The following is a 24,879-nucleotide window of genomic DNA, read 5'->3' as shown; positions in this document are numbered from 1 at the left end:
TGATGCCTAACTACTATCTGGACTTTGTAGGAAAAGTTTAAAGAAATTCCACTTGCCAGCCCCAGGGAAGTAATGGTCTAAACTATCTTGTTGAAATCAGTTGCAGTGTTTGCATGCTTTCAATAATGAGTTGGGTTTTGTTTCACGTTCTATTGCTCTCTTACAAAGAGATGTGAAATGGAAAACAGACAGAGGAGGAGACTCATCGATGAGAGGCACCCAGGCTAGGGTGTGGCCATGAGCATGGATATGGGAGGATGTGAAGAAAAAAATTATTTTCCACTGTAAGCCTGTCTCCAGATCTCTAGGCAATTAACTACCAGCTCCCAGGCCCCTTCTTTGCCATCCTTACCTCCCTGTCCTGGCCACACCGTAAAGCTTCTGTGCTGTACGGTGGTGGGAGGGCAAGGGGTCGAAGCACAGCATCAGTTATGTCACTCAGTTTCCATTTCAGAAACAGGACCTAGGTCTTATTAATAACATCAAGATCAAATATTCTGACTACCTTCAATCTATTCTAAATCCTAATTATGGCTCTCATTACTCTTTGGCTTCCTGAGTATAACAAAGCTACAACCAGGAGAACCAAAGATCTTCCCTGTTATCAATGATTTCTACTTACTATACTCTAATTTCCAACTGATGCTACTTTATACTTTTAGTATAAATAAAATGCTAATCAGTAATGATAAAAATATGTCACAGTCTCAGCATTGATAATCCCATGTGCTCTATAAGCAGAAAGCTTACAGAAAGTACATTATCTTGGAAGGAAGGGACTGTTCACAGACTTCGGTCTGTCCACTGAGTGCTGTATCACTTGGCATAACTGGGAACAGAATCAGCATTGAACCTGACTATGGAATCTGACAAACACCCCACGTTTTGACTCACCGGTCTGAGGAAGGGCTTCTGGACCTGTTTCGTGAGGATATGGAACATGTCCACGGTCTCTGTTGCCAGGGCAAGGTAGGAGCGTGAAACCCGCTCGTCCTGAGCAAGCTGGGACTGCCGGGCTTGCTGCTGATCCTAGGAAACATGGAGCAGATGCCAGGCACGTGTGAGCGCACTGCATACCAAGCGTGGATGCAAATGCTGTCAGCTCAGAGCGGGGCAAACGTACCACAAAGCCAATGCGCCAAGGGAATGAGAACCACCCAAACCAGAGAATCTTCCAGATAACTGAACTTTGTTCTTTTCAGCATGAGCCCTCTCTGGGACGCTAAGGAGGTGACCCTGGCACACTATTTAACTGACATGAGACCCTGTTTCCTCAATGAGTCACCTTCAACTTCTGTGAGGGATGGAAGAAGTGGATCTTCCATCACACTCGATACACGTGGTTGCTAATCAAGGATAGTTCCGTTTCCCTTCATAATGACTCGGAGTCACCAATATTTTAACAACACATGTTATGTTCTGCGGCCATACTGGGGCCTAGACGTTTTGCCCCTCTGCCGAGCAACTACAGGCTGCTAAGGTTTTGAGTTCTGTCTCACCATGCTGTCAGGCTGTCACCCCTGACAACTGTCAGCAAGCTTGCCTCTTGCACCTTCCACTTTCAGCTCTGCCATGGGCTGGGAAACAAGATAATAAGGTGTGTCTGCCTCTTGGGTAAAGCAAGGCGGAGCACTGGAGGCTCTGGGATGGAGGAAAGCCCCAAGAACAGCAGATCGGAAATTCTTCCATTGAGGCTCAGAGACCATCTTAGTTCAAGTTAAGGGGGGAGGGGGAACAGCTAGAGCAGCTGATGCCATCACCGGAGGTCCTTAGGGGTCACCGTCTGAGTAGGTGTTCAGGGGAGGTTGTACAGTGATGCTAGGTAATCTGCCCACCGACCCCTCAGTAAAGAATGCACCTACAGAACACATGTGAAAGCAGGAAGATCTAAGAACAAGGTAAGAACCAGTGCAATATGTGTCTGCACATCACATGCATCCATCCACATGTGCTATCCAGGCCCTCGTCAGGCACCGGAGTACAGAGCATGACCAACAGGCTGGCAAACCTCATGGAGCTGCGATTGCGGGTGGGGCGACAAGCAATAAACACACACCCACACAGACACATACAAAGTCTGATAGTGATGAAGAAAAAGAAAGCAGAATAAGAAGGGAGAAAGAGTGGTAAGGGACAGCCTCTAAGGAGGTGACATTTAAGTGGCTATTTGAAGGAGGAGAGTCAGCAGAAATCTGGGGCAAGAGTGCTCCTGGTAGAGGGATTGGCAAGCGTGTCAGGAGAAGCTCAAGGAGGCCAGTGTGGTTCAGGGAGAGTGAGTGAAATGGAGAATGGTGGGCCAGGGGCCCTCTCTAATTTGAGACAGGACACTGAATGAGAAGGGAAGCTTCGAAGAATTCTGAGTCAAGTGGCAATAATGAGCAAACAAGTTTTTTTTTTCTTTTTTTAGCAAACAAGTTTTAACAACACATCCCTCTGATATGGACACGAAGAAGAGTGGAGGCTGAGAGATCATTAAGAGAGGCTCCAGAAAGCCAGGAAAAGAGAGGGTTGTTGCCTAGAGGTAGGGCAAGAGGTCAGGTATGGGTATTTTAAGATAGTCTTGAGGCATTTGCTGCGGGAGAAGAATCAAGGAAGACTCCAAAGTGTTGAGTCAGAGCAATTAAAAGAATGTAGTTGTCACTCATGGAGGCTGGGCAGACCCAGAGAGGAGGTGTGGAGGACCTCATCAAGGGATATTATTAGACCACCACACAGAGGGGCAAGTCAACTGCTGGTTAAGCAATCTGGAGTTAGGAGAGACAGGAGCTGAGGAGACACATTCTGGAATCTTTAGAATACAGGATACATCACAGGCCAGGGATGTTAAATGTCCTGCAATGTTCGGTGCAGTCTCTCATAATAAAGAATTATTGCTACCGCAACATTCGACTGCACTCACAATTCCAACCAGCACCCTCGCTGAGAGACACGAGCCTCTGCAGTGAGTGTAGGGAGAGTAGGGGAGAAGCTGGAGGGCCAAGCAGTGGAGTCCTCCAGCACTCAGAGGACAGGAAAGTAATAAAGAGCAGCAGGCAAAAATAAATAAATAAATAAATAAATAAATAGCAGCAGGCAGGGAGCTGGAGGGCAGGAAGTGACTTCACGGTCAAATAGACAAGATTTCAGAAATAGCACTTGTTTGGGATAATTTATGCCGTTTTCTCATCTACAAACACGGGAAAGTCACCGGGAATTGTTTGGTTGTCTCCTAAGCAAATGCTAGTAAGCACCCACTGTGAATGAGATAATGCACCACAGACCTGTATCCCATTTACGACGTTGGCCGGTCTGAGTGAAGCATCACGAGCAACATAAGGTGAGTGCTACAGAAATATAGAGAAAGCTAAGGATTTGTGGCTGCACGGACTGGTGCTCCAACCATGAGGGACTATCTGGATAAGATGTTACGCAAAGAATTGGTAGGGTTTCAATGCAGAAGAATGGAAAGTAGAGAACTGTGGACAGAAGGAATGTCTCAAGGTGAATGAAACAACAGGAGCTACACAGTTCTGAACTACATTCCTGACGTCCTCTTCATTGCTTTCCTGCAAAGCACGGATCGTCTCTGGTTCACGAACAAGGAAATAGAGATTAAGGAACTCTGAACGTGTGGCAGCATCCATTCTCCAACCCAGGTGCCCTCGACTCCAAAGCTGGAGAGCTTTCAACCGGCCGCATCTGTTTCCCAGCATGTTCTGCGAGGATCTGGGGATTGGTATGGATTGGAGCCAATGGACCATCATGAGAGGTAAGCCTGGAGTTACCATAGAGGGGGCATGGAGCATCAAGTCTGGGCTACTTCCCATCTGTGGGACATGGGGAGGTGTGGCAGGGAAGTTCTGGAGGAACACTAGCAAAATGGTTTAACAGTTTATTATTTATTTATTTATTTATTTATTTATTTATTTATTTATTATTTATTTATTTATTTATTTATTTATTTATTTATTTATTTATTTAACAGTTCATTTAGAAATGAACATGAGGGTAGGTCGGACTCTGGCAGATGCCAGTATAGTGCCAAGGACAAAGTGGACAACCTCTGCATCATCTCAAGAATAAGATGAGGGAATTGCAGCCAAACTCAGGAAATCTAGCATTCACAGGCCCTGGACAAAGCTTGTAAAGTCTGTAGTATAAGCATGTTGGCTACACCAAGATGTAAACTTCTCATCAAAGCTGCAGGAATACTTGGAATGAAAATCTTTCCTACATGTGCTTTCATATGTGCTTAAGTTATCTGAAGATACTTTTTGACTCTAAAGCATTAGAGCTTGACAGCATTTTCGTTTTGAGAATGTTATTGCTAGTAAAGAAAAAACAGTCCTCCTTACTTTTCCATGGGAACTCTTTCTGGAAAGCAGTTCTGATTCTGAGCCTAAAAACATCAGACACAGACTGAACCAATGTATGGAGTCACCAGTGGCTGCTGAGCGCTAAGTAACTGATCAGAGAACCATCTATATGGCTGCAATAAATGTCAGAAAAGTATGTCAGTATGCTGTCGCTGGTGCAGCATGAATTTCTCATGAAACCTGGCAAAACAACCCTCTCTTACATTAATAACTGAACATAAAACCAAGATCCACTAGAAGAAAAAAAAAAAAACCCACCAGAATCCTGAGTTATTCACATAGTTGTCTAAAGAAGATCACATGAGCAAATCAAATGCTTGTCTGGCGCCACACTCTAGAGATTTACTTCCTACTTTCATAAATTGACATCAACACATTCATTGAGACAATAAAAGCTCTTCTCCAAAAAAGCCCTTTAAAATTAAAAAGGCAAGAAAGTTTTCAGGACACATTTTGAAAGACTTCTTAACTTGATTTCTTAGCTTTAGGTCAAGTGTTTCAGCTTACTCCTACCCCAAACCTGGGATGTAACTTTGTGAAACCCACAGGTGGGTGGGTGACAAGCACTGACAAGTCAGTCAGATCTAAGTCACCAGGGCTCACAAATACAGCCCCGGGTCCAAAGGCAGCTTCCCACAAAGCTGTCCCAGAATCTGCATTATGTCCTCACCCGGGGCAGCTGGTCCCACTGTTCTTTGTTCTTCATTTCTTCTTGCACTTCGTGGATTCGCTTCAGAGACTCCAGACTTTCATCGAGTAAAAAGGTCGTGTCATTTATCAGCATGTTTATATAGCGAACAAACTGCTTCCCCGAACTGAAAAAGGCAATTACATTAGACATGGTCATATATCTCCCCAAGGCAAAATGCCGCAGCAGATCCCAAAGAGAAGGGGGCTCTGCCCAAAGTGCCAGTGATGTCGCCCTGTAAGACTGCCCACCTCGGCACCACTCAAGTACTGGGGAGGGCAAGGACTATGAAGTCTTCCTTGGATTTCGTTACTCCTTTTAATTAGTAGTGATAAGCTCATTTCAGGGAATGAGCAGCATTAAAGGGGTATGCAGGAGGTACCCTGCATGGTTTATGAGAGCCAATGGTTAATATTTAGACTTTTGTGAGCAGATTCCCTTAACAGCTTAAATTTGGCAAAAGTAGAAGTATTTACATCCCAGGAGACCAGCAAATGCTGAATTTCTCCCCCTTCTTCAGAGAGCAGCAGGTTTAACATATCCCTGGCTCATTCAATGACTTTAAGTAAAAAAGACACTCTTCCAGACTAGAAAATACGTTTAAACCAAGATACAAAAAAAGCACAAATAATTATCCACATATAAGAAAGACAATTACAAATACAGTTATCCCTTATTATAAAGACACACTGAAGAAAAGCTAGAAGCTGCAATATTGATAAAGGAGAATATAACTCACTTTCTAGAACTTGAAGCTTCCAATCTATAAAACTGTCCTGCATATCCTGTTACAGTAGAGGGCTTGCTGGGGCACTGAGATGCTGGTGTACCACCAGGCTTTGTAACTGCAAGATTAGTAGAGAAAAGAGGAGCTACATACACTTCAGGATCTAATGCTGTGTAATCAGGGGTTGGTAAGCCCGTGCCTGGGGAGCAGAAGTTCCTGTGAACATGGGTAGGAAGACTAGATTTCAGACACAAGGCAAGTTCAGGACGAGCACTCCTACTCAGCACCACACAGATCAAGCCATCAGCCTGTCTGGTCTAAACTCGTGCCAGGATTTGTTGGAACATAATTCTGACCACAAGAGCAACTCTCGGAAAGAAACAATTAACTTGAAGAGTTTACTCTGCAGAAACCTATCTAGCAAATGGTTACTCCCATGGTAATGCAAAATATTATTGACTAGTAACTCAGAGCTAACAAATGACAGCTAGACTTGATCAGTAATCTAACATGGATTGAAAAGATCCAAGCAGATGGGATAAAATTTCTTCTGAAGAACAAGAGTTCAACGTTTTCATCTACGTTCTTTTTAAAGCAAGTAACTTAGATGAAACAATTTTTGTTCAGATTTAAGGAGTCACTAATAGTTCATGTAGGTAACAAAGTCCTTAATCAAGGTTTAGGGCCTTATTACAAAGAATGACATTTGAAATGACAACCTCAATCTAACCACTTCAGAATATAAAGTCTTCCTAACATTTCACATCTAAAGCTTGACATCATGTTCCAGAACACTCTACGATCTCATTCCAGGCATTCTGACAGCCTCACTTAACACTGCAATTACAGAAAACACCAAAAAATACTTCACATATCATCTTAGAATATTTATAGATTCTTAATGTATACATACCATCCCCAAAGTGTGGACAAATCTAAAGTTCAGCAATATCTTGCAAGCACAGACATTTAGGTAACTCTGCTCATGTGTAGCAGAACCATCTAGAAAAATTAAAGGAGGCTGAGACCTAGCCATGAGTCAAGAAGAACCAGCTCTGAAAGACTTAAGCAGTCACCCCACCTGTGATTTGCAAGAGAGCAAGTTGTGACATTGGGGGACTGATACTCACTTGAACTCCTCCATGAAGGTGCCATGGTGAGCTATGTTTTGCCAAAGGCTTTTAAAAATGGTGCTAATGTGATAGCGAATAGTGAACTTGTCGTAGAACTCACTGGTGGCTCCGGTGTGTTCAACATCTAGAGAAGAAAGACAGAGGGACTGAGGGACAAGTACTGTCTTAGCTTTCTAAAAGCAGTTACTGAAGCCACAATGTTATTGAGTGAATACAAATCTGTAAATTCAGAGATTTGATAAGATTGTGCACTTGTATCTCACATGTAAGGCAGGATAAAATGAGGAGGCTGTTCTGAAGACACAAGCTTCACAGTGAAGGTCTGGCAATGACGCAACCACCAAATGAATTGGGCTCAGAAAGTTGCCTGGTATCAGCAGCACAGCATCAACTTGCCAATGACCAGAAAAAAAAACTGGGTTGATTTTCTTAAGGGCCACATACTTATTAAATGTGACTATAGGCCTTACCTCATTTTACTGAGCTTTGGAGATACTGTGTGTGTGTTTTTTTTTTTTTTTTTTTAAGATTTTATTTATTTATTCATGAAAGACAGAGACAGAGGGAGAGGCAGAGACACAGGCAGAGGGAGAAACAGGCTCTATGCAGGGAGGGACGATCCCAGGTCTCCAGGATCAGGCAGGCCCTAGGCTGAAGGGGGCGCTAAACTGCTGAGCCACCCGGGCTGCCCAAGATACTGTGTTTTTTAAACAAATTGAAGGTTTATGGCAACCCTGCATTGAGCAAGTCTATCAGCCCAATTTTTCCAACAGCATTTGCTCACTTCATGTTTCTGCATCACATTTTGATAATTCCTGCAGTATTTCAAACTTTTTCATTATTATTATATTTGTTATGGTGACCTGTGATCAATGATTATGACTTGCCTCAGATGATGGTCAGCATTTTTGGCAGTAAAATATTCTTATTTATTATTTTTTAAAGATTTTATTTATTTATTCATGAGAGACACACACAGAGAGAGGCAGAGACACAGGCAGAGGGAGAAGCAGGAGCCCGATGTGGGACTTGATCCCAGACCTCAGGATCACACCCTGAGTCAAAGGGCAGATGCTCAACTGCTGAGCCACCCAGGCGTCCCAACAGTAAAGTATTTTTAAATTAAGGTATATACATTGGTTTTTTTAGATGTAATGATAATGTAAGTTTAACAGACTACAGTATAGTATAAACATAACTTTCATATGCACTTGGAGAGAGGAAAATTCATTTGACTTGCTTTATTCTCATATTTGCTTTTTGCAGTGGTCTGGATCTGAATCTGCAGTATCTCTGAAATATGCCTGTATTATTTTAAGTACTTTTGTATAATTAACATTTCCAAGCATGTACCAAAGTAGAGAAAAGTTTAGTAAAATCCAACATACTCTCATCAATCATTTACCAAGTACCAACATTCATGTACTATTAAAATTGAACAAAGATCAAACTTAGGTTATCCAAAAGACAAACAGCTTAAGCATGAGAAATTCCTGAGTTTATAACACATTTTAAAAAGAGGGAAAATTGCCAGGTAAAAACAATAAGGCTCAAGAAAAGATAAAAATGTATATTAAAATAAGATACTATTTTTTACCTATTAATTTAGCAGATGCTACAAAAATGACAAAACCCGTGTGTGAGAATCTGGGCAAGAGATACCTGCCGACTGCTGGTGGGAATGAACAGTGACACAACCTCTCAAAGGCAATCAAACAACTGGTATCATAAGCCATCAACGAGCCCATCTCTCTGACCCACCAAGTCTATTCCTGACAACACATGCAGGCAAACTCAATGACTGATTTCCAAGGACACTTTCTACATTACTATTTATATAAGACAAAAGAATATAAATGCAAATGCCTGACAGAGAACATGAAAAAATATTTGTGATACAGGAAGTGAAGAACACAGATTACCAAATGGGGCCAATCATATTTAAAATGCACATACACACACCATATGTATTTATGTTTCTATAAACTGGCTGACAAAATACAGAGCAAAATGTTAATGGATATTCTGATTGCAGAGACTATTGATAACTTTTATTTTCTTCTTGGTATTTTCTATATTTTGCAAAGAACATATTTTTTGCAACAAGAAAGATTATTTAAAAATAAGAGGAATAAGGTAATTAACACCTATCATACAAAAACCTGAAAGCACTTATGCATATTCATTAGGTCAATCTTTCTTTACAATGAACTAAGTGTCATTTTATTAACTGTATAAAAGTGTGAACTGGGGTGCCTGGGTGGCCCAGTTGGTTGAGCATCCAACGACTCTTGGTTTCAGCTTAGATTGTGATCTCATGGGTGGTGAGACTGAGCCCTGAGTCGGGCTCCGTGCTCAGTGAGGAGTCTGCTTGAAGATTCTTCCCCCTGCCCCTCTCCCTGCTTGTGTGTGCTTTTTCACTCCCTGAAATAAATAGATATAAAAAAAAAAAAGTGTGAACTAAAGTGTAGAGAGCTGATTTAAAACAAAGTCTACTTGAGAAAGACACTGGAAGGGCTGATACAGAGCCTCTCCTATCCTCAAAACTGCCCATAATACCTGTACCAAATCCTGAGCATAACAGAAGTCAAGTAATAACTGTTAACTTACTACTTATCAAAACACACCCCTCCCAACATTTAAAAAATGTCATTCCTCATGCTCCCTCAAAACTGTAGCAGCCCGAGTTCTACTTCCTAAGTCCGAGTTCTTAAGAGGCCAAATCCTGGCTGGCCTTGCTACCCCGATGTGTACTGTGATCCCTAACACAGGTGATGACCTTGTTTTTTTTTTTTTTTTTTTAAATTTTTTTTAATTTTTTATTTATTTATGATAGTCACAGAGAGAGAGAGAGGGGCAGAAACACAGGCGGAGGGAGAAGCAGGCTCCATGCACCGGGAGCCTGATGTGGGATTCGATCCCGGGTCTCCAGGATCGCGCCCTGGGCCAAAGGCAGGCGCCAAACCGCTGCGCCACCCAGGGATCCCAGGTGATGACCTTGTTGATTCACTAAGCTGCCCGGGCCTCAGGGCCTTTACACTTGCTGTCCAGGCTGCCTGCCACAGTGTGGCTGAAATCATATGATTCACTCTTTTGTCTCGTCTCCAACACTACTCCGAAGTCACCATCTCAGAGACCTTCCCTGACTGCACTTCTTAAAGGAGCATCATGCCCTCCTATCTGAAAGTATCTTATTTATTGGCTTCATGTCTATCTCCCAACTAGAATGACTGGCTCACAAGAGCAGTGACTCTGACATCTTCACCATTAGGCCTTAGCACCCAAACCAGTGCTGACACACAGTAGGAGCTTTATGTAAAATTAGCAATTGATTCTTTTTATATTTTTTTAAAGATTATTTATTTTTATTTATTCATAGAGACACAGAGAGAGAGAGAGAGAGGCAGAGACACAGGCAGAGGGAGAAGCAGGCACCATGCAGAGAGCCTGACGTGGGACTCGATCCAGGGTCTCCAGGGTCATGCCCTAGGCTGCAGGCGGCGCTAAACCTCTGCGCCATGGGGGCTGCCTTTAGCAATTGAATCTATTTGGGCTAATGCTGACTCTGGTGATTTGGATCTGCTTGGGGAAGAAAAGTCTGTAAGTAAGTCTTAGTTATCAGTGTTCTTCCAAGTTCTGAGTAGCCAGGTTGGGAGAGTTGGTCCTTAAGGAACTGACTGCTGGTACAAATAAAGCACTTGATTTTGGAACTTAATTTTAATTTTTGAAACACAAAATTGATCTTACGCATTTCCTATGCTAGGATGTTCCCTGGGGGTAGAAAAGAGGAGATCCATATGCCCATCTCTAGTTCACATCTGAGAGTCAGGATCTAAGTCAACAGGATCTAAGTCAACTCAGGCTGATGCATGAGTTGAGGGCTGCCTGTAGTCCCACTACAGGGAGGGCTCTCTGGGCACTGGTCCTCTAGGACCAGCACAGTTAACAGCGCAGCAGTCAGGAGCACCTGTGCAAAGGTCCGCCTGCTGAGGTTGCTGCTCCTCACTAACTGCTGACCTTCAGCAAGCTTCTGAACCTTCCTAAGCTTCGGGTTGCTCATTTGTAAGATATTTATAGCACCCATCTTGACATGGCTGTGCAGATTAAATGAAAGGATTAGTGAGGATTCCATAAGTGGTGGCTATTATTAGCATAGGTATCATCCCTCTAGGACCACAAACATGGTTCAGGGCCAGAGGGCATACCGCTTGGTGGCAAAGGGGAAAAGGACCTCCTGGGATCTTACCAGTGGGGCTCCGCCAGGCCCAGGACTGGTCTCCCAGGAAGAGGCCCACCCCTTTGCATATACCTATACCCCAGCCCCATGCTTTATTCCAAATAAGCCATAGTGACAGGTCCAGGGCACCAACTGAGTATAAAATATATTTAACTAAATATTTTTTGTTTTTAATACTAACAATACAATTTATTGCAGAGTACGTTCAGATAACTTCTTAAAAAGAAAAAAAATAAAACCATGGACAGTTCTACCATTCAAAAATAACCAACTCACTGTTAGTATTTTGGTATATCTTCTTCTACACCATTTTCTATTGTATAGATGTGTACCAACATGTGGTTATAAAGTACATGTTGTTTCATTACTTGACATTTTCTTTACTATTACTTAACCATTTAATGTAAATAACATATTATTTTCACATCCACTTTATGGATAAACTGTAATTTACTTAATTTATCCACAGCTGGAAGAAATTTAGGCTGTTTTTAGTATTTTCACTATACTGCACTATAAATGATGCTGCTGTGAATATCATTATAAACATGCACTCACATTTATAATTATCCCCACATAATATATTACCAGAAATTAAGCTTACGTGCAAAAGAGTGAGCCGTTTATTTAGCTGCTGTCTCTCAGCCCCCAATCCACTCTTCTATACTTGGCTTTGCAAGGCTGGGGGCAGGGACTCTGCAAGTTGGGTTCGCCAACAGGGGGCGCTGCGGGAGAACTGGAAAACTAAAGGAGAGCAGGCACTTGGCAGTAAGAAGGCTGCTCCTGCCAGCAGTTCTTCCTCCTAGCAGCAGCAACTTCCAGTTTCCAGCTCCATTCCACAGCTGCAGAACTAGCAAGACTGCACCCCCTCAGAGACATGAGCTGGCCAGTGTCCTTCCTCCAAGGTCTAGGTCCAGTTTGGTCCTCATCCTTATTCGAGCTGCTAGATTTTAACTGCAGCCTCTTCTCTGGGTTCCCCCAGCTCTGGAGACAGATGATGATTGCTTCCTGAGCCTATAATCTGCCTTATATCAAAGTTCTTATTTGCCTTTCTGTCCTCCGGTATCTACTTGGCCAATTCCTTATACAGTTGATCCTTGAACAACATGGGTCTGAACTGCATGGTTGCACTAACACATTTTTTCCAATATATATACAGGACCGTAAACGCATTTTCTCTTCCTTCCTTCCTTTTTTTTTTTTTTTTTTTTTAAGATTTTATTCATTTGAAAGAGACAGCACAAGCAGGAGGAGCAGCAGGGGGAGGGAGAGAAGCAGACTCCCTGCTGAGCAGGGAGCCTGATGCAGGGCTCAATCCAGGATCCCAGGATCACGACTTGCACCAAAGGTGCCTCTCTTATGATTTTCTTTTTTTAAAAAATATTTTAATCTATTTATTTATTTATTTATTTATTTATTTATTTATTTATTTGAGAGAGAGAAGCAGGCTCCATGCAGGGAGCCTGACGTGGGACTCGATCCCGGGTCTCCAGAATCACACCCTGGGCTGAAGGTGGCGCTAAACCGCTAAGCCACCAGGGCTGCCCTCCCTTATGATTTTCTTAGTAACATTTTCTTTCCTCTAGCTTACTTTCTCATAAGAATACAGTGTATAATACATACAACATACAGATATGTTGACTATTTATACTAGTGATAAAGCTTCTGGTCAACAGTAGGCTGTTAATAATTAAATCTGGGAGAGTAAAATGGTAAAAGTGGATTTTTGGATGCATGGGGGGTGTCTCTAACTTCCCACGGTGTTCAAAGATCAACTATACTTATATATATATTTTTCTTTTTAAAGATTTTATTTATTTATTCATGAGAGATGAGAGAGACAGAGAGAGAGAGAGACAGAGAGAGAGAGAGGCAGAGACACAGGCAGAGACACAGGCAGAGGGAGAAGCAGGCTCCATACAGAGAACCCCATGTGGTACTCCATCCCAGGTCTCCAGGATCATGCCCTGGGCTGAAGGTAAGCACTAAACTTCTGAGCCACCCAGGCTGTCCTACTTATATATTTTTTAAAAATATTTTATTTATTTGAGAGAGAGAGTGAGAGAGCACAAGTTGAGGGGGGGGGGAGGAGCAGAGGGAAAGGGAGAAGCTGGCTCCCTGCTGAGCAGGGAACTCTACGTGGGGCTCAATCCCAGGACCCTGAGATCATGACCCAAGCCGAAGGCAGACGCTTAACTGACTGAGCCACCTAGGCACCTCAGGTCAACTGTATTTAAACTGTATTAAAATAATGGGTATGTTTCTGGTTTCCTTACTGGACCTTGACTGATACATAGGACATATATACTTTAAGGGCTTTTGGTGTAGACTGCCAAATTGCCTTCCAGAAAGGTTTTACCAACTTATATTCTCATAGCTGCCTTGCCCTGATTCTGCACACCAGCTGAACTAGGCATTTGCAGGTTAGTGTAGTTCTCTACAACTATGTTATTAGCACTGAGTATTCTCATCTTAAAAAATAAATTTACAAATAACAGGTGAAAAGAGGGACATTACTGTTATTTTAAGAAATGCAAAATTATCTTTAAGTAATCCTGATATGTGCAAGACACTGAATGAGGTCCTGTCCTGTACACATGTAACTTATCATTTGTACCTGATTTCTGGGAGAGAGGTCCTCCCCTACCAGGACTAAGGAATGGAAGAGGATTGGGGAGCCAAGAAGAGGCTTTTTACCCTGGAGTGTTCGTTCTGCTGTTTTCAAAGTGAGGATGTTAACAAAACTTTAAAGGACTCGTCTACTTGCTTTAGGTTTAAGAGGATATCAGAAGCCTGGGGAAAAAAAAGAAACTTTTTTTGTTTTAGGTAATCTCTACACTCAGTGTGGGGCTCCAACTCACAACCCAGAGATCATAAGTCACATGCTCTATAGTCGGAGCCAGTCAGACACCCCACAGAAACTACTACTGGATGTTACAAAGCAAAGTGACAAAGGAGAAAGGAAGTAGACAGACTGCTGGAACCCTCAGAAGTGAAGACAGAGGTGACAGCACCAGCTCCAAATGAGCAGGAACAATCTTGGTCAACAGGGAAGGGATGTGTCACTGATGGCTGCCACACAGAGGAATCCTCAAACTGCTATTCTGCAGTGAGCAGCAAACGGCTGCACTCTTGGACAGCCAATGTTTCTTCCCAGAGCATGGCAAGTACATCCTATTAAACCCTAAAGACACTTACTGGGTGCCCAGAATGTGCTAGGTTCAACAGAAGACAAGACAGACAAGACACACTTCCTTTCGTGTAAAATGTAAAAACTGGAAGGAAATTGTGCATTAGTATGATCTTATACCTTTGCTACCATACAGGTCAATAGGTCCCAAGGTAATCAGCTTTATGAAAATATATTTGTAGTTCAAAAGCCAAATAAAGCCTAAAAATCTGGAATCCAATTCACCCAGAAGTGGAGGACCTCCTTGCTGAGTGTCTAATGTGTTCTCAATCTGTTTAACCAGTGTAACCCAGCACCTAGAACAGTGCCTGGCTATTAGCAGACACTCAACAAATATGTGTAGATTGAGTGAATGAGAGAAGATTCCCTGATATCCTGATTCCATTGATTTGAGCGGGGTTGAAAATTAAACCTTTTTTTAAAGTTCCTTGTTTTACCCTGTTCTGGAAACTATGAGTTATATGACAATATTACAAAAGTACCTAAAAGTTTATCTGGCTTACAGTGGATGCTGCTGCATCATAAGCCACTAGTGTGTAGAATGGTCAGTATGATATTTCCACCACTCAGGCAAAAATAAGCCAACAGTACATGCTCTGCCAGCAGTGGGATTAGTAGGTTATACCTGTAAGTGGCCATCAGGATGTTAGCTACCAGATTTAGAGTAATTCCATCCACTGGCTTTAGATGACCTTGCCTACCTAAAGACTCAGAACCTACCTGTATAAAACTTCATCAGTGAAGGGACCAACAACTTGGTGGAGAGAGGATGGTTTTCAATCATTTCAAAAAACTTCTGGGTTCGTGGCTGAACAGCCGGGTTGGTCATAAACATGACTTCTACCAGTTTGGCCACCAGATATGGATTTCGGATGTAGTTCTGGTTACACAACATCACAACGAGGAACATCACAATATCCTGAGTACAGGGCTCATACAGCACCTGAGGAGAGTATCTGGAGAGAGGCAAGAAGAGCAAGAAATAAAGCTCTCAGAAACTCTAGCTGGGTGGGTGCTGGGGTCATCAAGCAGGGAAGTGGGGGGCCATAGTTCTAGGAGCCAAGACACTGAATTCTCTTCAACTTGCTGAGTTTCAAATGACTGTTTACTTTAGAACTAGAAAGATTTAAAATCTATTGTGTCTACTGGCTGAGCATGTTATATTAACTTATACTATTTTAGGAAATAAACCAAAGCCATGATTAAATTATGAGGTGAGTCTCATAAAAGATCTTCACTACTGAAAACACTTAAAATTTTTTTTGGTTTAAAGATTTTATTTTTAAGGAATCTCTATACCCAATGTGCGGCTCAGACTCACAACCCCAAGATCAAGAGTCACATGCTCCACTGACTGAGCCAGCCAGGTACCTCTAAAAATTTTTTCTGATAGGTGTTTTAATTAAAAAAAAAATCTCAAGTGTCAGTTATAAACTCAAACCATTTCTTTGTAAGCTTTCAACAATGTTATAATTGAGAAAAATTTTAGTACAAAATATAGATGTGGGTATTTCTGGCTTTTGAATGTTCACTTAGATATTTATAAACTGTTTGCTCCTTTTGTTTCTCAGAAACATGTACTTGATTATTAGAAATTCAACTCAATTTTCAGAGAGTATATTCTTATCAGCATTGTTAATCCTCCTTCTGTCTTGAAGATATTATTGGAAATGGCTTGGTGCCACAGTTGGATTTATTTTTCCAGTCTCCAGGCAGCATTTGGTTACAGCAGTTACATAAAAATTTCAGGCAGAAAATGGAGGGCTTGCAATACAGTTCATAATACAATATACACATTATGTATAAAAACAAATCAGAACCATGGAGTATATCAAAGGCACTTACTGTACAATAAAAAATAAAAATTCAGCAACATCTTCTACATAAAACTCAGGCAATGCTGCAAATACCTTGGGGACATCGGAGTTTAAAGGCAGTGTTATACTGTCAAAGAGAATAAAAGCACAAATTACAAATCAAAATCACAGCACCTGAAACTATAAGGATTATTACGCGGCTGTTATAAATAAGTATTTTATTGGGGGAAAATCTCTTACAGGCCAGGAGACCAGAATCTGAAATGAACAGGGCAGAATGAAGGCAGTGGATACACTAGGATGTGCAGGAGAGTTTTCTCTTTTTATTTATTTTCTGCTATGGTTAAGGTAATAAAATAAGGACATAGAATGGTGATACTTGGTCACTTTATGCAACTCAAACTTTTTTGAGACAACAGTGCTGCATATATACTTTAAATAATATTTTCTACCCCTGTAGAGGGCCTTTGGCCAACCTCATCAACATCAGGGACCCAGAGATTTTACAGTAACAATTAACCAATAATAATTGGTTGGTATTTTCCTGGACCCAGTGCTTAAGAGGACCTAATATCCTGTATCTCTTGGTTTTAGTTTCCAATTTATAGATTTTCTCTTCTGTCAATCTCTTGCCAATTTGTAAAAAGGAAGAGGCCAAAATTAAACTAATAGGTGCTAACACTCCCTTCTTATTGTAATTACTGGGAAAACACATTAATATTTACTAATTTTGCAACCTATACAAGTACAGTCTAGAAATTGAAGAATGGACTCTTGATAATGTAAGGATTTGGGGTTTTGGCTATTGACTGCAGGACAGAGAAGACGACACAGCCTAAAAGGGGAGAGAGGAGGTGAAGGGGAAGGTGGCACACTCACTCGGGATAGGCGGGGTCCAGGATGCGGAGCAGCAGCTGGATGAGAAGGCCATAAAAATTCAGACATCTTCTCAGAAAGCTCTCATCAAGTAAACCAGCATCAGCACAGGCCTTGCACCGCACCAATTTCTGTGGAAGGAGGCATGCCCCCACCCACAGATTAGTTGGTAGCCAAGCGCCTGCAACATTGACTGGCCAGGAAATGGGCCAGGAGGTGGAAAGTCAAGGTTCTAAGGCTTTCTTGAGCTTCATCTCTAACTAGCTATAATATGCTGGTCATGGAGCACACAGTAAAGGCTCAAAAAAGTAGTTATTACCATTATATTTAAATAGCTTGACTGGGGGACATGCTTGATTGGGGAGGTGCTTTGATGTCAGAGATGGTTAGTGGAAAGAGGCCAGACAAATCTGCATCTGAATTCCAGATGACCACTTACAAGCTGCCCCTGGGCAAAAAACACTTGTCCACTGAGGGTCCCACGCCTCAGAGGACAGCTGTGAGAAGGAAATGCATGCATTGGCACATCAGTTTAACCGGTTTCCCTGCTCCTTCCAACATGTCCTGTGGGGTGCTTAAGGGGGTCTACAAACCCCAGAAAAGGGCCCCTGGTTTATCCTGCATTCCAAGCAGGTCTAGTCTATTAGTAAATAAGACATATCTATCTTAACTTGCACCAGAAACAGAAGTTAAAATGTCCACATATCCTCCTACTAATTTTTTTTTAAAGATTTTATTTATTTATGAACGATAGAGAGAGAGAGAGAGAGAGAGAGAGAGGGGCAGAGGCATAGGCAGAGGGAGGAGAAGCAGGCTCCAAGCAGGGAGCCTGATGTGGGACTCAATCCCGGGACCCCGGGATTATACCCTGAGCAGAAGGCAGACACTCAACCACAGAGCCACCCAGGCATCCCTCCTCCTACTAATTATCAGAAAATAGAACCAGCTAATATTCAGTTTTATAATTTGAACAAAAACATATAAAAAATACATAAAATTGCTGTCTACACTCCCTTCCTTGTACAGCCTTTGCCCAGCATCTATCTGTAGCTGTGTCTCACCAGTGTCTACAGTTAGGTTCTGTGCAGTGGATTATTTCTAATGACAAATGAAGATTGAGGGACGAAGGAAGGTAGGGGCGGGGGTCTTCCCACTGCCTCGAGTCCACTTGGTCACATATTGTAAAATACATGGCTGGCACACTGGCGCCTGTGCGTTTTTGGTCACGGGGCTGGGAAGATCTTGCAGAAGGGTGAGAAAGGCAGGTAATGACAAAACCAGAAAGAATTCATCTTGTCACTGGCATAAGCACCTGCTGATTCTGTCCTGATTTAAATACTATATGTAGACCCAGGTGACATTACCAACAAGTTTGAAAGTGCTGTGTTTTATCTTCAGGGGAAAGAACAATGAGGAAAAAGGATGCTACATGGCTCACTCAAGGCACACATTCTGGTAGGACAATTGCTATTATGAGGCTGATTTATAATGACTTCAATTAACTTTACAAACCTTAAGCTGAGTTTTGCAGCGCTTCAGCATTTCACGGTGTCTGGTTGCCAGTGGGGAATCTTTCCATTGACTTTCATTATTTTTCAAATCTTCCACAGTTCTGAAACCAAAGACTGACAGTCAAACACAAGAAGACACACGGATCCATCTTATCTGTTCATTTTGACCATTCTGGTGACTCTCTTATACACAATTCCTCCCACATTTTAGCATCTTTAAAGTCACAGTATTTCTTACAATTGGCAGAATTTTTCTTTCTTACTGGTTCCTAATATAATGAGTGTCTTAAAATTGATGGTACTTTAGATTTAATGAAATATAGTAATTTCTTTTGGAAAGAAATTCATCATTTCCTTATTTCCCTGGGAGGGAGAAAAAGAAATCCTTCATGAAAATTCAAGGTTTTTCTGCCCGGCCAATTATTCCAAAACCAAAGGCTAGTTCAACAATGGCAGTTCCTTTTCCTCTTCTGCAATCGTTCCACTCCACGTGGAATGCTCTTCTCTGAGATTATCTTTGTAGGTTGATCCTTTACTTTCTTCAGCTGCCTGCTCAAATATCACCTGCCAGTTAGGCCATATGCTGCATATAAAGACTGGCTGACTTAATGCTATTTCAAATTATCTCTATCAAGACAATGTATAGAAAACTAGAAGTTGGTGAATTTTTTGAAACTACCCTTTCCCAGACTCCCTTGCTGGCGGTGAATCTGCCCATGACCTAGCTTCCATCAAGAGGTAAACCCTCACTGAAGGCAGAAGTGAATCCTGGGGAGTAGCAGCCACACAGTTTTTCTGGAGCACAGTGGTGGTGGAATTGTGCCTCAAACAATAACAGAGGCTCTACCATCAGGATGAACTCTGGTCAGGTTCAAAGGAGAACTCCAGGTACAGACTTCACTTTCATAAACTGATGATCTGACAGAATGACTGCAGCCACTGAGACTGCGGAGTGGTGCATATCTATGCAGCAAATGGGGAGGAGATGGCACTGGTAGGTGCTCCGAAGCACTGTGGGATGGCAGACTGGCCTGACAGCCTGCCTCTAGGGAGCCACATGGAACAGGTAGTGGAACAATGAGGAAAAGTGCAAGGCAGCCTTGTCCGGCTTCCAACTGGGTGGTCATGACAACAAGTGTGGCGACAAATCTGTTTTTTCAAACTGCTGTAGATTTCAGAGCACCTGCAATTATAACTTCCCTCTCACATTCTTGTTCCTTACCATGGAAAGTAACAGATCTATAGGTTTTATGGGCTGGGACTTGAACATCTTTGGGACATTGTTATTCTACCTACCACAATTGTAGTGGCAGAATGTGGGTGTGTATGTGGAATGGATCCTGGAGATGCTTGATGAGCAAGAGTGAAACATGTGAACATCCTTCTACGTAGGACTAAATTCATCGACACGGTTTTACCTATCAGAGATCCTGGATTTAATATTATCATGACTAGCTGAGAGGGGTTTTAAATGTGTGCCCAGCTAGTGGACTCAAACTGGGAATTGACAGTGAAGTCAATGCTGAGTGAAGCTGAGCTACCTGGTATCCCTTGACATAATTTAGATGAAGGAATCTAAAGTTTAAGAAACTGAGATATTAATATTAATATACCATGTGTGACTGGCTCAATCTCTCTTCCCAAAACATACCCTCTTGCCTCCCATATCCTAGAGGAAGTGTCTCGTATCACAGCACTGGAAAATACACAGGTGAGGGGAATACCAACATCTTTGCAAAGCACAATAGTGATTGTCCACAGTGGGTTGGGAGTGAAAGCAGTCAATGGTACCATTGAAATGGATCATCCAAAGGCAGTAAAAGAGATGGGATGCCAGGGCTCCAAGATGAAGAAACAGACAAATTCACAATCAGTTTGAAATTACATAAGCCTTTCTCAACAAATGATATTATAAGCTGATAAAATCAGCAGATAGAAGAAAAATTTGAATAAAGGATTAACAAACCGATTAGATATGACCTAGCCAACAAATATGAGACTGTGTAATAAGCCACACAGAAAGCATACTCTTTTCAGGTCTATATGGAACATTTACTCATTACATGTTAGGCTATAAAGCATATTTTTTTTTTTTTAAGATTTTATTTATTTATTCATGAGAGACACACACATAGAGAGAGAGAGGCAGAGACACAGGCAGAGGGAGAAGCAGGCTCCATTCAGGGAGCCTGATGTGGAACTTGATCCTGGGTCTCCAGGATCAGGCCCTGGACTGAAGGCGGCGCTAAACCGCTGAGCCACCCAGGCTGCCCTAAAGCATACTTCAATAAAGTTCAAAGTATATAAATCGGAACACGTCCTCTGACCACAATGTAATTTAGCTAGAAATCAATAACAAAAGATAGACAAATCCCCCAAGAATCCAGAATTTCAACAATATATTTTTCAATAACCCACAGGTCAAATAAATAATAAAAATTAGAAAATATTTTGAACTGAACAGTAAAATATGACATACCACAATGAGGGATGGAGCTAAAACAGAATATTAGCAAACTAAATATCCAATGAGTCACAAAAGCAATAATATAAAAGCTGAATTCATTTCAGGAATGAGAAGCTGGTTTACTATCAGAAAACTAGTTGATATAATTCAACCAGATTAACAGAATAGAGAAAAAATTTTCTGATCTCTTAACAGCTATAGAAGCATTTTAAAATTCAACTTCTGTTAGGAATAAAACACTTTCAAAATACTAGAAATAAAAAAAAATACTAGAGGGATCCCTGGGTGGTGCAGCAGTTTAGCGCCTGCCTTTGGCCCAGGGCGCGATCCTGGAGACCCGGGATCGAATCCCACGTCGGGCTCCCGGTGCATGGAGCCTGCTTCTCCCTCTGCCTATATCTCTGCCTTTCTCTCTCTCTCTCTCTGTGTGTGACTATCATAAAAAAAAATACTAGAAATAATGGAAAATGTTCTTCATCTGGCAATAGAGGATATACAAAAAAACTCTCCTCTATTAAATTAGAACAGAAAAATTTCAAGAAAGTTGCTTCTATTCAAGATTGTACCAGAAATTATAGCCAGTATACTAAGGCACAGAAAAAAAGTGTAATCATTTGAAACAACACAAATATATGTAGGAAGAAAATCTTAAAGTATCTACAGAGTAAGAATCAGCACTAACAGGTGACTATCAGGACAGATATACAGAGATGGAGTTACAGATGTAGATATGACATACTTTTTCTCACAGCCAGATGTGTACATAGGTCCTCGACCAAATGCAGTGGCTACACTATTATTATTCCAGGGGACCTATTCAGAATGTGTTTGCTTCCTTCCTGTTCCTGTGATTTGTATATTTGGAGGTGTTGGTACATGGGGGAAAATGCTTAGATTAAGAAACACGGTGCTAGGGATCCCTGGGTGGCGCAGCGGTTTGGCGCCTGCCTTTGGCCCAGGGCGCGATCCTGGAGACCCGGGATCGAATCCCACGTCAGGCTCCCGGTGCATGGAGCCTGCTTCTCCCTCTGCCTATGTCTCTGCCTCTCTCTCTCTCTCTCTCTCTCTCTCTCTCTGTATGACTACATAAATAAAATAAAATAAAAAAATTAAAAAAAAAAAAAAAAAAAAAAAAGAAACACGGTGCTAATGAATTGGAAACTGAGGCTACTATCTGGCCATTCTGGGTTCCTTACGCTATAGGACAACATGCAAAAAAGGCAATTACATGGTGGCAGGAGTAAATTATCTCATTCATTAAGGGAGACTAGAGTTACTGTTTCAGAATCCAGGGAAGAAGGAGTATAGGTCTTAGAATCCAGGAGATCCTTTAAAGGGCCTCCTGGTCAACACCATGCTCAGTTAATGGAAGCCTAGTAACCACATTCCAAGTGTTGAGAACTCTTAGAAATCAAGGTTGGGTCACTCTGCCACCTAAAGAACTCTGGTCGACTGAGGACCATGGATGTGGAAGTAGAAGCAGATGTTGCACTGCAATCTATGTACTCCCCACATTCAAATCTACTGGTCACAATGGAACTGCTTGCTTTGTGAGAGCAGGTGGTTCCTCAGGCAACGCCAGGACATGGAATCAGGCACATACCTATTGAGCTCCCGGATGGCCCGCAGTCTACGGATATAGCGACGGCAGCTTGGCAGAATGGAGAGGTGGTGGGCGTGCAGGGTAAGAAAAAAGCATTCTGTAGGAAATTTCGGCTCAGAAAATGGAGGCTGGTCTCCATCTAGGAAAAATAACATAACTCCCTAAATATCTTATCACTTTGTTTCTGGATTATCTATTTATTTATTTAAAGATTTTATTTTTAAGTAATCTCTATACCCAAAGTGGGGCTCGAATTCACAACCCTGAGATCAAGAGTTGCAAGCTCCACCACTAAGCCAGCCAGGTACCCCTGTTTTTGGATTATTTACAGATATACAATAGTAATCTTAATTTCCTTCAATTTGTATCTAATTCCTATTAGTATGTATATTTTTCAACAAGTATATTTTATTTTCTATGATATACACTGCTTTCATTTTTTCCCAAAAGAAAAAAAACTGTCTCTTGGTAGAATTTAGTTTGGGCCTTATACATTTATTAAAGTTTTACATTTTGAAAAACACGATTCTATTAAACATATGACATATTTTGCCCCATTTTTAAATTTTACATATTCATTTTGTCTCCCTCTACAAAAAACATTTATCTATTAAGATACTGTATATACAGGGGATCCCTGGGTGGCGCAGCAGTTTGGCGCCTGCCTTTGGCCCAGGGCGCGATCCTGGAGACCCGGGATCGAGTCCTACGTCGGGCTCCCGGTGCGTGGAGCCTGCTTCTCCCTCTGCCTGTGTCTCTGCCTCTCTCATTCTCTCTCTCTGTGTGACTATCATAAATAAAATAATAAAAAAAAAAAGATACTGTATATACATATTGTCTGATGATATGCTTCATTTCCTAAATCATTATAAATTTATTTCCCTCATGGCTGAGTCAAATCCTCTATCTGGTGTTTTCATGTTGTATTATTTTATATATATATACACATATGTACATAAAATAAAGTATGTATATAAAATAAAGCATATATGTGTATATACATGTGTATACATATATTCATATATGTATATACATGTGTATATACACATGTATACATAAAAATATGTACACATATATACACATATACATAAAAATATGTGTATACATGTGTATATACACACATGTATACACACACACACACATATATTTTTAAATGTTTAACCCATTGATTCTTCTGGAATTTACTAGTCCATGATATGATTCCAAGATGATATCAGTGGCTACCCATTCAAATGACACTAATCAAATACTAACTTTATTGTTCATCAGCTACTTACTTCTTATTATAGTTTACATGTTTTTCTGTAATATATGCACCCATCTGATCATGATGCTGCCTGGTAAGCATGGAATCTCTATCCTATTCCATGAATGACTTTATAATATTTAAAAAATAAACACCATAGGTTTTGATGTCTGTCATTAACATGCTTTATAATATAGAAAGGAAAAAGATCAACAATTGTAATACCTTTAAAAGATTCATATTTTAATACGAACAAATTCATCAAGATCTATGCAATATTTTATGAGAAGTTTAATTGCTATATATAAAATCTTTATCATAATTAAGTCTCTGCTATTATTTTTATTATATTTCTTTATCTTTCTTTCTTTTTTTGTTTTACTCTGAGTAGTAGTATTTCTTTCTACTTGTTCTAAGTATCCATTTGACTTTGGCTAAGCCAAATAAGAACTTTTTTATTGCATTAATTTTTATTGTGTGTCTCTGGCTCATAAATTCATTTTCTGAAGAGAAAATAATAATTTGTGAGGAATCATTAGCATCCAAATAAAATAAGTTTACAAAAAGTTTTTAAATAAAAGGGCAGCATTTTAATGACCTCACAATGAGCAATGTCACTCACAAAGTTCAGTCAGCCAGTCATTCACATCCTCCATTGTCGCATTCACTCTCGTCTCGTCATTAGGAAGAGTAATCCGACACCTTGGGTGGAATATATACGTGGGATCCACCGTCTCTAACTTGATCTTTGTACTTAGCTGCTGCAGCACCCAAAGGAAATTCAGCATGAATCCATCTGTAGATACCAATCTATCATCTGTCTGTGGATTATGAAAAAAAGATATTTAGAATAATGATTTATTTTTTAAATATTTTATTTATTTATTAAAGAGAGAGAGACAGAGAGACAGAGAGAGAGAGAGAGGCAGAGACACAGGCAGAGGGAGAAGCAGGCTCCATGCAGGGAGCCCGACGTGGGACTCGATCCCGGGTCTCCAGGATCACAACCTGGGGCGAAGGCGGCGCTAA

The 24,879-nt window shown here is 41.2% G+C and overlaps 1 protein-coding gene across 3 annotated transcripts in view; it reads right to left on the bottom strand.

The window, feature by feature from the left end:
- UBE4B (ubiquitination factor E4B) overlaps positions 1 to 24,879 on the bottom strand; it is a 124,290-nt gene that overhangs the window by 10,597 nt on the left and 88,814 nt on the right. For all 3 annotated transcript variants that reach the window (XM_026005051.2, XM_072731259.1, XM_072731260.1), the window contains 9 exons: positions 24,473 to 24,671; positions 22,605 to 22,743; positions 18,536 to 18,635; positions 17,027 to 17,154; positions 16,176 to 16,274; positions 15,051 to 15,286; positions 6,901 to 7,027; positions 5,026 to 5,170; positions 895 to 1,029 (listed from right to left, as the gene is read on the bottom strand). In XM_026005051.2, the coding sequence (XP_025860836.2) occupies positions 895 to 1,029; positions 5,026 to 5,170; positions 6,901 to 7,027; positions 15,051 to 15,286; positions 16,176 to 16,274; positions 17,027 to 17,154; positions 18,536 to 18,635; positions 22,605 to 22,743; positions 24,473 to 24,671 (1,308 nt within the window). The remainder of the gene's footprint in view (positions 1 to 894; positions 1,030 to 5,025; positions 5,171 to 6,900; positions 7,028 to 15,050; positions 15,287 to 16,175; positions 16,275 to 17,026; positions 17,155 to 18,535; positions 18,636 to 22,604; positions 22,744 to 24,472; positions 24,672 to 24,879) is intronic.

The sequence above is a fragment of the Vulpes vulpes genome, chromosome 12 (genome assembly GCF_048418805.1).
Source record: "Vulpes vulpes isolate BD-2025 chromosome 12, VulVul3, whole genome shotgun sequence".
Lineage (NCBI taxonomy): Eukaryota > Metazoa > Chordata > Mammalia > Carnivora > Canidae > Vulpes > Vulpes vulpes.
Note: the sequence above shows the minus strand (reverse complement) of the source record. Positions and strands in the feature narration are given on the sequence as shown.